This window comes from Bos grunniens, chromosome 6, assembly GCF_055505025.1.
Source record: "Bos grunniens cultivar Pamir isolate PY7600 chromosome 6, Bosgru_T2T1.0, whole genome shotgun sequence".
In the NCBI taxonomy this organism is placed as follows: domain Eukaryota; kingdom Metazoa; phylum Chordata; class Mammalia; order Artiodactyla; family Bovidae; genus Bos; species Bos grunniens.
Window position 1 is genome coordinate 36,842,619 of NC_141170.1, and position 18,313 is coordinate 36,860,931.

Genomic DNA, 18,313 nt, shown 5'->3' on the forward strand with positions numbered 1-18,313 from the left:
TTCCATTCTGTGAATAAAGAGCTGTGCCCCTAATGTTGACATCTGAAATTGTTTAATTTGAGACCCAGTAGGACACTTGAACACTGAAAATCAGGGGCAAATAGATGGCTGCGTTTGCCAAATTAACTGCACTAGCCAGTTGCTTTTGCTAATTCATAGACTTTGAGTTTAAAAAGTCAGCATTTCTTAGATATGGCTTGAACATTTGAAAAATGCTTGACTCAGTTGAATTCTCAGTGTATAATTTAGAAAATGTTTTGAATGCTTATGTATCTTTTATACTTCCTTCATTGTATTCATGTTCATATAAACTGGCTACGGCCTAGATCCAAGCACACTTCCTCACAAATAATCAGAGCAAATTTTAAACATTTCTTTTGTTTTAATACAAATTATAATTTTCAAACACTTAAGATAATCTCTGTATCTATGCTTTCTAAAAAACTGCTTTATTAATGTTTTAGTTAAACTCAAATTGTAATCAATTTGAGGAGTAGTTCTCTGACAGGACTGAGGAGTAAGTTTTCCTTTGTTATAGTTGTTGCTTGACTTTTAAGGAGAAAATTATCGCTAATTCATTTATGCTACATATGTGGTTTATTCTTTATTTCAAAAGAGTACATACTTAATCTGTACTTTTTCATCATATCAAGGGAAATATAATTTTGTTCAGTTCAGTTCAGTCACTCAGTTGTGTCTGACTCTTTGTGACCCCATGAACTGCAGCACGCCAGGCCTCCCTGTCCATCACCAGCTCCCAGAGTTCACTCAAACTCACATCCATCGAGTCAGTGATGCCATCCAGCCATCTCATCCTCTGTCGTCCCCTTCTCCTCCTGTCCCTAATCCCTCCCAGCATCAGAGGCTTTTCTAATGAGTCCACTCTTTGCATAAGGTGGCCAAAGTATTGGAGTTTCAGCTTTAGCATCATTTCTTCCAAAGAAATCCCAGGGCTGATCTCCTTCAGAATGGACCGGTTAGATCTCCTTGCAGTCCAAGGGACTGTCAAGAGTGTCTCCAACACCACAGTTCAAAAGCAGCAATTCTTCGGTGCTCAGCCTTCTTCACAGTCCAACTCTCACATCCATACATGACCACAGGAAAAACCATAGCCTTGACTAGACGAACCTTTGTTGGCAAAGTAATGTCTCTGCTTTTGAATATGCTGTCTAGGTTGGTCATAACTTTCCTTCCAAGGAGTAAGCATCTTTTAATTTCATAATTGCAGTCACCAACTGCAGTGGTTTTGGATCCCCAAAAAATAAAGTCTGACACTGTTTCCACTGTTTGCCCATCTATTTCCCATGAAGTGATGGGATCAGATGCCATGATCTTCATTTTCTGAATGTTGAGCTTTAAGCCAACTTTTTCACTCTCCACTTTTGCTTTCATCAAAAGGCTTTTTAGTTCCTCTTCACTTTCTGCCATCACACAGGTGTTATTATTTTTTGAGTTAGTTGACTGAGATGTAATGCCCAGTGGTACAAGGCAAAGCGTTCATAACGAAAAGCATTGTTTTTATCTTAGCTGTCTAGGTAAAGATCCTGGGCCAGACCTTTCATATACTTTCAAAATAAATACTGTATTGTAGTCTGTTCATTTTAACAACATAAATACTACTTTTTAACTTAAAGAAGTATTAACTTCTTTAATACTCTTTTTAATCCCTGATTAAAATCTAATATCTGATTAAAATTTTACATTAATTTTATCCAATTTTTAATTAAGTGGAAAATATATAACCAAATATCAAATATTTTGCACATTTACACTCTCATACATATCCTACCACACTGTTACTGAAGCATACTATTTGGGAGAACAAAATGATCAACATCTTATCCATTGAAATTATAGAGATACCAAAATGTCCAGTGGATTAGTAATTAAAATACAACCTTATCTATAGCAGTTTTTTATTGGAGAGGAATACAGTTAATCAAAAATTCAAGGAAATTATAATCTTTGCTTTGAAAGATACCATGGGTTCTGTTATTTTCAATAAATGTCCATCCTTATATAGACAGGTTATAAAAGTCTTTAAAGAGTTGCTGAGGTTCTATAGCTTTTATTTTAGTGGAGATTCAGTTAGTTAAATGCAAAACGGTCAGTTTGCTATTTACAGCTCTACACAGTTTAGGGGTCATGTGTCTTGCCATTTCAAACTCCCAAAGGGTTCATCGGTTTGTTACTATATCTCAAGCATGTCAATGTTGCCAAAATGGAGAGATATATTGTCATATCACTGCATAATGTCTTTTCATGAATAATCCACAGGACTCTTGGTATTTAAACTTGTGAAACTGAAATTAGTTTAGAATAACAGTTTAATCTTATAAAACCATATCCTGGTTAAGGGATAATTTTAATTAAGTAATAATTTAATCAGCATAATTTACTTGAGGATTAAAAATATTCCATCCCAGTTTATTTAGTGTATAGATTTTATTTCTACATACTTCTTCAGTATATTTCAAATTGTAAATATTTTAATGTTGCTAGCTATTAGTTATGAAGTATATAAGTTCTAAAATTAGAAATAAAATAGGACGTGTTATTGGTACCTAATACATTTTTTACTAAATTTGAAGATACTCTGTTCTATTGTGACCTTTAGAGGAGGTGCCTTACCCTAGACTATGAGAGGAAGTTAAGGTCAGTATTAGTATTGATCACTGACCCTACATGACATGGTACTTCTATAAATGAATAGATTAGGAAACAAATAAATCTGAAAGTAATACAATCCTAAAGAATTTCTAAAGTCACACATCTATATTTTATTTATAATGTATAACATAAAATATATTTTATAAATATATAAAATATATTATATACAATTTTATATAATTGTAATTTATAACAATATGTGTGGATACATCTTACTGAGAGACAAGTTTTTTGTTTACATACACGTACAGACATACTCATAGGATGTGTATACACATACATCATGCTATAAAATTGTTCAGACTACTAGACAATCACACTCATCTTCCATACTAGTAAGGTTATGCTCAAAATCCTTCAAGCTAGACCTCAGCAGTACATGAACCAAGAACTTCGAGCTATTCAAGCTGGGTTTAGAAAAGGCAGAGGAACTAGAGATCAAATTGTCAGCATTTTCTGGATCATAGAAAGATAAAGGAAATTTCAGAAAAACATCATTTGTTGTTTCACTGACTACATAGAGCCTTTGGCTGTGTGGATTATAACAAACTGGAAAACACTGAAAGAGATGGGAATACCATACCATCTTGCCTGTCTCTTGAGAACCCTGTATGTGCGTCAAGAAGCAACAGTTAGAACCTTATATGAAACAACTGACTGGTTCAAAATTGAGAAAGGAGTATGACAAGGCTGTTTATCGTCACCCTGTTTATTTAACTTATATGCTGAGCACATCATGCAAAATGCCAAGCTGGAAGAGTTATTAACTGAAATCAAAATTGCTGGGAGAAATATCAACAACCTCAGATATATAGATGATAACTACTTTAATGGCAGAAAGTGAAGAGGAACTAAAGAGCCTCTTGTTGACAGTGAAAGAGGAGAGTGAAAAAGCTGCCTTAACTTAGTATTAAAAAAAAAACTAAGATCATGGTACTGATCTCATCACTTCATTCAAAATAGAAGGGGAAAAGGTGGAAGCAGTGACAGGTTTCCTTTCCTTGGGCTCTAACATCACTGAGGACAGTGACTGCAGCCATGAAACTAGAAGACGATTGCTTTTTGTCAGGAAAGCTATGGCAAACTTAGATAGCATATTAAAAAACAAAGACATCACTTTGCCTGGAAATGTCAGTATAGTCGAGGCTATGGTCTTTCCAGTAATCATATGGATGTTCGAGTTGGACCGTAAAGAAAGTTGAGTGTTGAAGAAGTGATGCTATCAAACTGTGGTTCTGGAGAAGACTCTTGAGAGTCCCTTGGACTGCAAGGAGATCCAACCAGTCCATTCTGAAGGAGGTCAGCCCTGAATATTCATTGGAAGAACTGATGCTGAAGCTGAAATTCCAGTACTTTGGCTACTTGATGTGAAGTACCAACTCACTGGAAAAGATCCTAGTGCTGAGAAATACTGAAGGCAATAAGTGAAGGGGGATATAGATGATGAGATGTTTGGATGGCATCACTGATTCAATGGATGTGAACTTGGGCAATCTCTGGGAGAGGTTAAAAGACAGGGAGGCCTGGTATACTGCAGTCCATGGAGTTGCAAAGAGTCAGAGATGACTTGGCAACTGAACAACAACACACAGAGAATGCTATTTTTAAATTGTCATTTTCAGTGTCTTTTAAAAATGTGTGCTGGGTTATGCTAGCAGTAAAGAACTCACCTGCCAATGCAGGAAACTTAGGTGATGCAGGTTCGATCCCTAGGTCAGAAAGATCCCCTGGGGAACACATAACAGCCCACTCCAGTATTCTTGCCTAGAGAATCCGAAGAACAGAGAAGCCCGAAGGGCTATGGTCCATAGGATCGCAAAGAGTTGGACAAGTCTGAATGGTTTAATGCAAAATATGTGCCAGTCAACATATAAGCAATAGCCACATGACTGAGTTATTTAATGGCATAATGGCAATGATTAGGTTGTACTTATATTAATGTGTCCAGTACTGTTTATGACACATAGGCTTGATTTATTACATATGTTGATTGAGTGACTATGTAAAGGATATATAGCAATTAATTTTATTCTTTATTTATGAATATAGATATTTCTTTGAGCTTCTATCTATATTTGGTGAGTAAATTATATACATACATACATATTTATATACTATATATAGAGAAATTTAAAGTATTTATCAACAGTGTTTTATTTTTCTCTGGTATTTTTTTCAGTATTCCAATTATTGCTTTCAGTCATTGAAAATTATTTAGAAACTTAATTCTAAATTAGGATCTTTCTCATGTTTCTCTTTGTAAGTATTCAAGAACTGTTATCTAGTTTAAAATCTTATTTTAATGTATTAGTGTTTTAACACAATACCTATTTTTTATACTGAATGTAAACTTCAAATGTAAGAATAAATCTATTATTGTTAAATTTTGGTGTAAATGTTATTGGAAATATTTTGAGTGGTAATTTTCTTCTAGCATGTTGTTTTATGCTGTTTTTCTTAACACATCTCTTAAATTTTGCCTGAACTGTCTTGTGGACACTTTATTTTGAAAAATCTATTTAAAAAGTAAATTTGACATAGCTTATATCCTCTGACAATTTATGTATCAAAGAACTGTGGTAAAAACCTTGTTCATAGTGATTTTCTGTCTTTCTTAATAAAGTATAATGGGATAAATCCAATATATTTTGAACTTTACTTGTATCTTAAACTCTACAGACAACAGTTTGTGCATTTTTATTCCAATTGCCTTTTATATATATTTAAATAATTTATTTTAATTCCAAATGGAGAGAATTCTAATATTATAAATTACTAAAACAATATTTTTTACATTAATTTAAATTAGTTTCCTTGGTTCCCATGCTTATTGAGTATTGACTTTGAATTGCAAAATGGATTCACTTAAGAATCCCAACTGTGACAAATCTTTAAGGCTGAAATATTTTGGAAACCTTAAAATTAATAATTGAGAATAGTTGAAAAAATCGTAGCTTATCAACTATCCATTTTTGGTAATTTTGAAGATTGAAAGAATTCCTAATCAGGCTAGGCAGCACCTGTTCACACTTTTAACAATTGACAGCCTTTATTCATTTGAATTGGAGTAGGAAATGACAACCCACTTCAGTATTCTTGCCTGGAATATCCCATGGACAGAGGAGCCTGGTGGGTTATAGTCCATGGGGTTGCAAAGAGTCAGACATGACTGAGTGCACACACGTACACACACACACACTTGCAATCATTTGAATATTGATGACTTGCATCTTATGTTTAAATCTGAAAACTAATTTATATCTATAACAGCCTTGTTTTTAAACTGGTATCTATGAGAGTCAGTATTGGTAGCTTGTGCACAACTTCTAAAATAGTTAGCGAGGTTGTAATACTATATTTTTTTACTTGCCGGAACTTAATATTTAGACAATTCTCATTAACAAGCTTTTTTTAAGTTCTTGCCATACCATTTAGACCCTGAGAGACAAACATACTATTTATACCCATAAATACTGATGACTATGTACTCAGTACAAAGAACTATGCTTCATATGATGAAAACCAAATGAACAGTTTTCAGTCTCCAGAATGTTTATACGAGTTGGGAGCAGATGAGAAAATCTACACATAAAATTTTGTCAAAATAGTTTCTATCTTCCATAAAAGAAACGCGAAGCAAATGGTTCAAAGGTCTAAAGGATGTGTAAGAAAACATGTAATCATGGATTTAGCACAAGCATCTTAGGAAACATAGAACTTAAAATGAGCATTGAAGCATGGACAGAATAGGAACTTTAAAACTAGTTTCCATTCCTCCAGAGGACTGCTAAGATAGCCTCATGAAAATGTTAACATAGGGTGTGTTTCTTTGGTCCTGTTCCTTGTTCAACTTGAATGGACTTGCGTAGTATTTTCAAATATTTAGGTAATGTACGAGAGTTCTATGAAACAACATTGTTCCAGAAGCTTCCTTTGTTTTGAATGAATTATATCAAGTTGGAATTTAGAACAACTTTACTTCTTACCTAAATAATTTTTGTTGAATATTGTCAAGATTAAAAGGTAAAAAGTAAATTTTACTTTTTTGAACTATTATTTATTTTCTGTCTCCTGAATGTGTTGTTGCTTCAGAATATAGAGTAGAATTTTTTTTTTTTTCTCACCACGACACAGATATTCCCTGCCACAGTGCTTGGCAGAAAGGGCACCCTCAAAAAGTAAATACACACAGAGTCTTCTAGATGTGTTCAGATTAAATACAAGTCTTTTATCAAGGACTACAAGCTTTTTGTACCACCTCTGTTCTCTCAATTTTTACTTCTTGTCTTTTGACCTGGAATGCTTTTCCTTCAGTATTCAAAGGCAGATAAAGAAGTTTCTCAAATTCTGGAAATTGCAAGTCAGTTAGTATTGATGGAGATAGTGAGTGTGATAGGAGATTGCATTTAAAGGGTTTCTTAAATATAGTCTGGAAACTTGTAGGCTATGCTAGCATTTTGTAGTAAAATTAATAGGAGTTTCCCAAAAGAGGATATGGTCAAATGCTGTGGAGAAGTTTTGCATCCAGAAAGTTACATTCTTAACAAAGGAAGTGGCCATGTTGTGGAGTGTGTCAACATGTGACTTAGAATGAGGAACTTGTGATGCATGTGTTGAAAAATGATTTAAGAAGTTATGTTCCGCATGGAAGCCAAACTGTTTGGTACTTAATTGCTATGGGGAGAAATGAAGTCAAGCAAGATTGACTGTGTTGTGCTATGTGTTTTGTTTTTGCTTCACTTTGTTTCCATTGAAGAGTTCTGGAAATTGTATCAGGCTCCAGATAATGACAAAGGGAGGGAGGGAGGAGAAAGGGAGAGCCCAAGAGAAAGAGAGAGAGGGCAGTTGAGAGTACCTCTGATTTTGTAAAAGGGACAGTAGACACTTGGAAGATGACTCTAAGAGAGAGTATGGATGGGGCTCCAATTCAAATGAGGATTTTTTTTTTTGCTAAGAGCAAAGACACGTGTTAGTTGCGCACTCATGCCCAACTCTTTGCGACCCCATGGACTGTAGCCTTTCAGGCTCCTCTGTCCACGGATTCTCTAGGCAAGAATATGGAAGTGGGTAGCCATCCCCTTCTCAAGAGGATCTTCCCGACGCAGGGATAGAACCAGGTATCCAGCATTGTAGATAGATTCTTTACCGTTTTAGCCACCAGGCAAGCTCCCAAGAGCAAAGATACATTTACCTTTTAATAGGAAGAAAGATCCAAGTGCATATAGATTTGGAGATTTGGTGGTAGAAAAGTAAGAAATTTCCTCTCTGATGACTTCTAGTTTCTCAGCACACATGCATGTACCATGAGATTCACAAAGGAATAGAGCTTATAAGGAGTTAGAAGAAAGAAGAACAGCTCCAAATTACTCATGCTGATCCTGAGGACTGATGCTAACTAAAGAAATAATACCAAGATTGAAGGCAGGAGGAGAAGGGGACGACAGAGGGTGAGATGACTGGATGACATCATCGACTCAATAAATGTGAGTTTGGGCAATGTCCAGGAGATAATGAAGGACAGGGAAGCCTGGCATGCTACAGTCCATGGAGTTGCAAAGATTTGGAGATGACTAAGCGATTGAACAACAAGAAGTTTGTGTAGCAACATTGCATGCCCAACTTGGATTTACAGCCATGATTTGATAATGGATAATTAATGATTTTTTGATATTTTTTCTTGGAATACATTGAACCCTACAATTTTCCTCTCTATACTTCTATTTGGATTTCTTTAGCCATCTCAAATTAAATAATACTTTAAACATAATAACTATCTCCCCAAACACGTTTCATATCTAGTGTTCTCTGTCTGAGAAAATGGCACCAGTATTGCCTGTGAAGTTCAAGCCAAACATCTTAGAGTCATTGTTAGGATTTTTCACTCATACATCTGATCTATTAAATATATCATGAAATCTTGCTGATTTTCCCTCATATTCATCTCCTGAATTTACCTACTCTTATCTGTCACCAGTCTTGTGGTGATAAGAGTGATTGGAACCACTCTTATCTGTTTCCAGAACAATGCAACAGAAACAAAAGGGGCAAATGCCTCCATCCATGCTCCTTGTCAATCCATTGCCCATGCTAGACAGAAATGATCTCTTACACACTACTTTGATCTTACTATTAACATTTCCCTGATTACAACACTGTAATGACCTGTTACTACCCATTAACTAAAAGTTCCAAATATTAGAAACCATAATGTGTTTCTGACCTGGTATCCTCTTCCCTAACATCATCTCTGCCTCTTTGTTGCCACTATCTCCCTGATCAACTTTTTAGTGTTTTCCATCTCCCTACTTGTTCTCCTCTCCTTTGAAAATATTTTGCGCTCTAAGGCACTGCAGTACTCCTCCTCAAATTGGATAATTTTCCTAATCTTTTACATATCAGTGGAGACAGCTTCCTGAAGGAAATGTTCTTTGACATTCCAGTCTAAATTAGGTGTCCATATTCACTTCCCTGCTCTGTCTCCTTCCTGCATAATTATATTTATAGTTACACATGCAGTGGCTTTAATACTCATAAAGGCAGGGCCACATCTATCTTTTTCACCTTGTAACCCAGTCCTAAGCAAAATTTCTGGCTCACCACCTGCTGAAAGCATTTTGTTCAACTTCTTTACTGAAGAGAAGGATACGATTTTCTACTTTTTACTTACATCTATATAATTTCCTATTTCCTAACTTCCCATGGTGGATTGAAAAGCAGTGTTATATATGATATTATATAAAGTTTTTAAATTAAAAGGAATTCATTAAAAAGAAATGACTTTTGTTTCATGAATGATAAATGAGCTCCAAATATGCAGAATGTGTGGATTGACAGTTCATGTCTTTGAAAGAAAATTATGTTTGAAGTGAGAATGGTTTTACTGAAAAGGATAAAAGAAGAAAAATTGGATAACTTAGCTAAGAATGGTACTGGCTGCTACAGCAATCCTATTATAAGAAAAATAATATTTTAAATCTTCTCCTAATCATTTAACTACAAGAATGTCCCTAATACTATCAAAAAGCTCTTCTTATCTTTCAAATACCTTCACATTCACTCTGAATTTATAAGAGCATTAGGTTTTACTATCGCTATAATTAGATCTACTGAAAAATACCTTCTCATTTTTGTCAATTCCTGATTATTCATGGTGATGGCAGAAAGCCTTCGCATGGATTACTAAAACCCCAGATCATTTATAGCACATGAAAATTAGCCCTAGTTCATTATGTCTATCAGAATTTCCATGGAAATACAAATTTACCTTTAAGCTTTAGCAAATGTTCATTGATGCTTGAATAAACTCTCTTGAGTATATATAGTGGATTTTCAGAATAGGAAAAAAACACATAAATAGTTGATTAGCTTTAAGTTAACTAAGCTCCAAAAAGGTAATCAAACCATCAGTTTTATGGTCTTCACATGGTTCATAGTGGACAATTGGAATATTGAAGTTTGGCTTTACTACCCATTGAGAAGAAAGAGAAAGATAAAAGCTTAGGGAATACAGAATAAGGGAACTTAGCTTGTTAATATTTACTTACCTGACCACTAACTTAACAAAAATATCAGAGATTCTCTTCATGTGATTCTGAGTATTTCAGTTACATTTTTCTTGCCATGTCATTCACTCAGGTGTGCCTTACATAACAATATGTGAATACTTTATGTGGTAAAACACTGCGATAAGTATTGTAAATGCAAAATTGAATAAGGCACACTTTTCTCCTTTGTAGAGCATTATAATTTTTGTGGTATAAACATGACTGATACTGGAATAGATGAATGTTGGATCAGTAAAGATCTCAATGAAAATTTCTAAAATGGAGTAAAATGTGGGAAAAACAAAAACAAAAACCCTGAAGTCTGAATCCTCTTGATATTAGTATGATATAAATTAATAATGTGAATGATATACTAGCTCAATCATGCATTCTCTCCATTCTAACAGAATTTTGTGAAGGTTTTAGCATTCCCTGATGGCTAAGTCTGTAAAGAATCCACCTGTAGTGCAGGAGACACAGGAGATGTGAATTCAGTTCCTGGGTCGGGAAGATCCCCTGGAGGAGGAAATGGCAATGCACTGCAGTGTTCTTGCCTGAAAAATCCCGTGGACAGAGGAGCCTGGTGGACTGCAATCCAAAGGGTCCCAAAGAGTTGGATACGACTGAGTGACCAAGCACACAGTTAATTTACTTATTAATTCAACAACAAAACTTTGAGCAACTGTTGTGTACCATGCCGTTCTCTGAGTATAGTGGAAATTTTGTGTTTTTTTTTCCCAACATAAGTTGTTCTAATAATAGCATTAATGAAAGTTATATTCAAAGCACCTTGTTTTAAATACATATGACCATCTTTATATTTCTTGTAACATAAGAATCATTATAAATATATTCCAATCATGTTTGATTTAAATACTTTAAATAAATATTTGATTATCTGGATGAATAGCCTGTTATTTATGATTCAGAAATTTATGAAAATTTTTTGAAATTAATGAAAGGATGGTGTTACATGAGATCTGTGTATACTAGTCAAAATAATGACATTATTCACAAAGCAAACACTGCATCTGTTCCAGGGAAAAGCTTAGTCTCTTATTTCTTTTGACAGTGTGCAGACCTGGGTTCTTCAAAGCCTCACCTCACAGCCAGAGCTGCAGCAAATGTCCACCTCACAGTTACACCCATGAGGAAGCTTCAACCTCTTGTGTCTGTGAAAAGGATTATTTCAGGAGGGAGTCTGATCCACCCACAATGGCATGCACAAGTAAGGAAAACCCATGGATCTTTGGTGATGCTAACCTTCACCAGTTTGAAGAAATAGCATGATGGAGCCTGTTACATTCTATTACCGTTTCCGCCAAAACAGGCATAATGTTTAATTTGCCAATATAGGATTTCACCAGAATCCAATCTTCGAGTAAACATTAAGAAATCCGAGTCTCTTCTATTATTTACAGTGGGAAGAATCCGTTTTCCCTTATTTCAAGTTCAACATCTGGGCCACAAATACAATTTTTCTTTTCCTTTTTTTTTTACTTTATGATTTATTTGAGTGCTCGTGGTAGTCAAACATGACTTTGACAAATCCATTCACCTGTTCCTGGTTAATCGTTTTTACTTTTCTTCCTCTTCTTCCAAGCCAAATTTCTGATCACAAAAATATCCAGTACATGGTACTTCTATCTTCTTGTTGTAACCTGCCCCACTAAGCTGCAAAGACCAATGAGAAGGTCATTTATAAGACAGGAAACACTACACGAACATGGAGTGCTGCGGGTTGGCAAGTCAAATTTAAGAGTCAAATATAAAACCAGTTGTCAACTAGGATTTTCAAGTGGTTGTGTTTTTTTAGCAGTGAGTGTCCTTAACTATTATTAAGTATATGGTCAAATAATCTTAGAACAAATGAATAATAAACATTTTATTCCAACATTTGCAGTGGGTACTTCCATATCTATCAGTGTTTTGGTGTTTTTGTTTTTCTAGTGTGCCACATATTTCTGAGAAGGAAACAAATTTACATGTTAGTTTGCTTGATGACAGTATTTCTTTAGTTTTTCTATCTTCGTCTCTATAGCAAATCAAACAAAAACAAATGAAAGGGAAGAATAGTGAATCCCAACTCCCCTTACCATTCATTTTCCGTGATGTCCCATTTTGTACTCTTTTAGATCTCTGTAGGTTGTAGTTGCCTTCAAAGATGAAGACAATTTTTTTTGAAATTTAGTACTCTCTGGTATCATAGATAAAGACATATGATTTCTTTATTTAAATAATCACAACTGAAGTTTTATCTGAATTTCAGTGCCTGAATTTCATAATGTCAGTGAAATGTATATTCATTGTTTCTCAAATCATTGATATTAACTTAATAGTGTTAAAGATCATTCTTTATCACATTCTGATACTTTTATGGGTTAGATTGTTACTAACTATAACAATTCCTCTTCACATAAGTAAATGACATTATTGTATACCTGTCTTAAGAGGATACATTTGAATTGAGGAGATATAAAGTGTGATTGAATGTGATGTATCTTGGTTGCAGTGGAAATTGCTTCAATTATTCAAAGCAAAATAGAGCCCAAACAGGGAGATATTTGCTAGACTGTACTTTGGTGAATTAGAGAAAATCATATCTTGACTTATTTCAATTTCATCAGTTTTATAGGTATTCTTTTCTTTAAGTAGTCCAACCACGATCAGTCTCTTTCTCAGCATGAATATGAGCCTCCCATTCTGTAAAATTACTAGGTTTGGGAATGGGTGAGACCCCATGCTCTGGTGTCAAGGACTGCTTAGCTCTCGTTTAGGACCTGAGGTTTATATTTTCTCTGTATCCATGTGTGTGCATTTCTAATACTGTGTCTCAGAGGAACACTCATTTGTATGCATTTCTCAAAAAAGACAGGAAGTCCTGTAGAAGATCTTTCTAATACATAGTCTGTGAGTGTGTGTGTTCTGTTCTTAGTTGCATTCACAATACCACAAATACCACCTATGATGATACCCTTAAACAGATGAGATCACTTGATTTATGTCTGTTTGGCTCTTTGGAATTAAATTTATGGTTTCAACTTCTTTTAATATTTTTTTTTGGTACTCTGGAAAACCAAATGCTACACACTTAGAGGAAAAGAAAAAACAAAATTCAGATTCTAATGAATCTGTTCAAATTGAGGGTGCCTCTCACAGCTCTACTTGGGTTCATACATCACGTCTATTAGCAGGACGGTGGGATTTCATTACGTTATTTTTTTGGTGCATGTCAGTCTGAGTCTTCACTGATTACCTCTTCTTTAGGGCTTCCCTTGAATATATGAGTTTCATTTTAACTTTGAGAGGCATATGTGCCCCCCACTCACATGCTGAGGGGCTATTGGTAGCAGAGTCAGAAGAAGAGTTAGACCATGATACAGTTTTACAGATTTAGAGGAAAGATGGAAACTGTGGGTATAGTTAAGTTGTCAGGAAAAAAAACTCAGAATTTTGATATCTTCTGAAGTAGACCTATTCCAAGTATACTTTACCTTTTTCTCACAAAAGAATCTGTAACATTTTGATCTCAAATTACATTTTTGCCATAATTTTCCACTATTAGATAAGTTAAAGGCAATAGTAAAAAGAGTTGTATTTCCATCTTAAGTATTTATTTCAACTGAAAAGTGACTTTTATATTGGAGTGTGTGAGATTATATGGGAAAATTCACAGGATTCAACCACAACTATAGCAAAGATAGAGATTTTTTAATCAAAGCTGGCAATTTTTACATTATGGAGTTCTTTAAGTGATATTTTATGAATACTAGGTAACTTTCTTATTGCTTTTAATTTTTTTTTAATTTTATTTTATTTTTAAACTTTACATAATTGTATTAGTTTTGCCTTTTAAATTTAGTCCTCAGCAGTCATGGTTTAATAAATGTTAGGTAGAAATTAATATTTACTTCTATGTTTAGAACAGGCAGCACATATTAAGATAACTAAGCTATGTCATCCTGAGTAGGTTAATTTATGCCTATGAACCATTTATAGTCCATTTTATTCCCTATTGGGAAATCTTTGCTAAGTAATTCTGAAACAAATCTAAATGTGTTTTCTCTTCAAGAACATCTGATCATATAATATTAACAGTGGACTGAAGCTGTAAGTCTGAGTATCTAAAAATCTATTCTAGAGTCAGACAATATACAGTTAATTCTTTTATAGACACTTTTTTTAGAGCATTTTTAGGTTCAGAACAAAATTGAGAGGATGATATAGAGATTTCCCCATATATCTCTCATCTGCACGCATTCATAGCTTGTCTCATTATCAGCACCCCCCACCAGAGTAATGCATTGGTTACAGTTGGTAGGTAACCAATTTTAGTTCTCTTTAGTCTGCTATTATTTCAGAAATACAGTATTATATACATGGATAGCAGTTGGTATTTATATATAAATTTACTATGCTTATTTTTCAAGGTCTGAACACATTCATTCTTCTTCTTAATTGTGTTTTGGAGAATTATTTTTAAAATAAGTTTTAGATTTTCAGTTAAGTAAAATGCACAGTTTTGCCGAACCACAATGTTAAAACCATATCAAAGTAAGCAAAATTTTATCACAGTTTGTAATATTGATCAACTACTTAAATTCTTGTTTGTTTTTTTTTTTGTCATATGAAGGAGGTTCCAAATTCTGTTGGTGGCTTATCAGTAGACATGCAACTTCCTTTGAGATAAACTAAGGCTGTTTTTGTTTGTCCTTTTTAATTTCTGTAGTATTTGTAGTCAAGAGCCACACTAATAAATCCTCTTTCTACCTGTACTCATTGCTTAGTAAATCCTTCATGTTTAATTCCTAGCTTTCAGGGAACAAGTATCATTGAGGACTTAATCACGTCAATCCCCAAGGAGAATTTTTCCTTGGACTTGCCAAGAACCTGCCACTATTTGAATACATAATTTTATCTACATTTTTTGCATGCATAGTTTTATTCCATAATTCTTTATGTATACACTAAGCAAAACATAATCTTTAACTGAACTTGTTACATTGCCAAGATAAGTCATTTCTATAGTATTTAAACCCCACTATTGTCCCTATAAAACTGTAACAAGATTTTTCAAAGATTATTACAAATTGATAATTCTTGCATTCTGCCCTGCTTAAAACAATGATTGCAAAGCTATTTTTTTCCCTTCAGACCATAAATTTGTGTAGTAAGCAATGCCTAATTTTATCATCTCAAAATTTGTTTTTTTCACTTTACTTTGCAAACCAGGACCCCCCTCAGCTCCTCGGAATGCCATCTCAAATGTTAATGAAACTAGTGTCTTTCTGGAATGGATTCCTCCTGCTGACACTGGTGGAAGGAAAGATGTGTCATATTATATTGCATGCAAGAAGTGCAACTCCCATGCAGGTGTGTGTGACGAGTGTGGCGGTCATGTCAGGTACCTCCCCCAGCAAATCGGCCTGAAAAACACCTCTGTCATGGTGGTGGATCTGCTCGCTCACACAAACTATACCTTTGAGATTGAGGCAGTGAATGGAGTGTCCGACTTGAGTCCAGGAGCCCGGCAGTATGTGTCTGTAAATGTAACCACAAATCAAGCAGGTAAGTGTGATGTCCAACCAAATCATGTACCTTAGGACAAGCTCTGTCAGTTATCTCCCCAGCTCAGGGCTAAGTTGCCTGAGATGTGAAAAAGAACTTCCCATTATCCAGAGGGTTAGGACTTAGAGTAGAATGAATACACCTTGAGACTTTTTTTTTTAAGTTCTAGGCAAATAAAAGCTAAAGTTTTGTAGCAGACACATCCACGGACAGAAAATAAGATAGATTTTAGTTGAATTTTTTCATTAAAAAATATATTTATGGCTCAAATCCATTTGTGAAAAAATTTTTGTCTCATAATTTTGAACAGTGCAATTATTATAGCTCAGATCTATATTTTTGTTGTTTTATTCACTTCAGGTTTTTTCTTTAGTTCATTAAGTTAGCATGTAATTAGGCAGGTTTATTAGTTTGGCACCACATCTGAATTTTCTTCACATATTAAAATAGGGTTTTCTTATTATTTCTATTGTTATTATTACAAATGTATAAAACAACTTTTCTTTGATAAATCCATTTATCAAAATTATAATAACTGTGAGCTGTTGTACAACAACCATACATATGAAAATATATCTATATTCCATATGAAGAACTTGGAAATATTAAGGAGTAATTATTAAGGAGTAGGGAAAATAGTGCTGCTTGAATGATTAATTCCCCTAAAATTTCCCCTCAAGTACTTAATTTTAAGTAAATCAATATAGAGAATTCTTGTCTAGTAAACTAAAAATCAAGCTATGGCTGAATTAATAACTTGTCCTATTATGTGGCAAGAACCATTCAAAGCCTATGAGTAGCTTATAACTGGTTTTTGTCAATAACAGGTGCCTGTGTAGGAAGGGGCTTTAAATGTAACGCTCCTTCTATTCCTTGGCCTCAGCTCTCAGTTCATGGGAATAAACTGGTTACCTCTTAAGTACCGCAGGTGGACGTTGCTTGGTGAGGACATCCTTGCCAGTAGAGCTCACAGTGTGATAGGATGTGTTTGACTGAATTAGGTCAGACTTAATTCCTGTAATGTTAGTATAAGTTTGTAGGTAGTGGAATGATCTGATTGACAAGAAAATATTGTTTGTAATCAAGTTTGGATCAAAATAATTTGAATTATTGGATGTGTCAGGTAAATGAAGTGGTTATCTCTTGAGAATAAGAAAAACATGTGTCATTGGGTTCATAGTTGTTTTTGACTGATAAAACTGAGAGAAACATTCAAAAGTAACCCAGAGGATACAAAGATATTTGAATTATTCACTAAGCATCATTCTAAGCACTCATGTTCTCATCTATGTTGAATGTATCCACAGCATGTTTTTTATTCCATGACAAAAAAAATAATAATTGTACACTTATATGCCACTTTCCTCCGTGAATTTTTTATATCTTACTCCATTTTGTCCCTAACCTAAGGTTGAACTAATAAAAGTGCTAAGAAGAGGTAGACAAAATTAGAGAAAATTAGGTTTTCCTTCGGTATAGACTCAGCTTTGGGCATACTAGTATACATTAATTTTTCATCACAGTATCTAGATGCCACAAGTGCTCTGTGAATGTGAACTCTCTTCTCACATCAGAAAAATATTGGGATTAAACTATTGCTTTCAGCCTTCATATGCAATATCTTTTAAGCTTATTTGGTTCTACATGTGAATCTTCCATTAACATACTGAAAGCATATTGAACAATCATTAAGAATTGTAGTTCCCTGATAGCACATTATTTAAGCTTGCATAACCTTCTTTGAATGATGTTTCTCTGATGAACTAGATAACTGTTTTTTAAATGAAATTATTAATAAATATTTGCTCCAGGTGTTTTTACTTACTGGCCTTTTAGGACTGCACAGTATGTTTTTTGAACTACAAATACTTTAAATGTCAAGAAAGAAAAATTTCTATCTGACTATTCAAGGAATGGCTATCACCTAAAACAAACATTTGTATTCAGAGCAGAAACTTTATTGACTTTTGATTTGCTGTTTTTCCCCCAAGTTTTCAGAGCATACGTACTGTAAAATCCTTACAAACCTACCAAAAAATAAAAACAAGATGGAGATTTTCTCAGGGTCTGACATTTCAGACCAACTAAATATCAATTTCACAAAAATTATTGACTTCAAGTAACTCTTAGAAATAATGCCACGGTGCTGGACATTTATCAAGTACCAACATTATAGAAAGTGGGCTACAGGAGTTGGTTTTAATGTCTGAATATTTTCTCAGCCTTAAATTACAGAAAGTTATCTGTACCATATGTGGTTTTTATACAAAACTTCTTTTAACAGATTTCAACTTTAGTTTCAATCTCCATGGAGTGTTTATTGAGAAATGCATTTGTTTCTTAATTTATTTGTTTCAAATTTATAATTTGTTCTGTCATTTTCTGATTGATTTATATTAGTGACATCAATGTGATATATGAACAGCCCAGATTCAAAATTATGTTCAACACATACAAGAAAAAAATTAGTAATTTTTTCAAGATAAGAATCTTACATTAGTCTAGAAATTTAAATTGATTAGGTAACCCTG

At 34.1% G+C, this 18,313-nt stretch overlaps 1 protein-coding gene across 13 annotated transcripts in view; it reads left to right on the top strand.

The window, feature by feature from the left end:
- EPHA5 (EPH receptor A5) overlaps window positions 1-18,313 on the top strand; it is a 405,634-nt gene that overhangs the window by 191,625 nt on the left and 195,696 nt on the right. For 5 of the 13 annotated variants that reach the window (XM_086407625.1, XM_086407629.1, XM_086407626.1 and 2 more), the window contains exons 4-5: window positions 11,287-11,442; window positions 15,447-15,782. The exons of 4 other annotated variants lie outside the window; for them this stretch is intronic. In XM_086407625.1, coding sequence (XP_086263751.1) covers window positions 11,287-11,442; window positions 15,447-15,782 — 492 coding nt within the window. The remainder of the gene's footprint in view (window positions 1-11,286; window positions 11,443-15,446; window positions 15,783-18,313) is intronic. 4 more of the 13 variants (XM_086407631.1, XM_086407632.1, XM_086407633.1 and 1 more) reach the window with 1 other exon arrangement.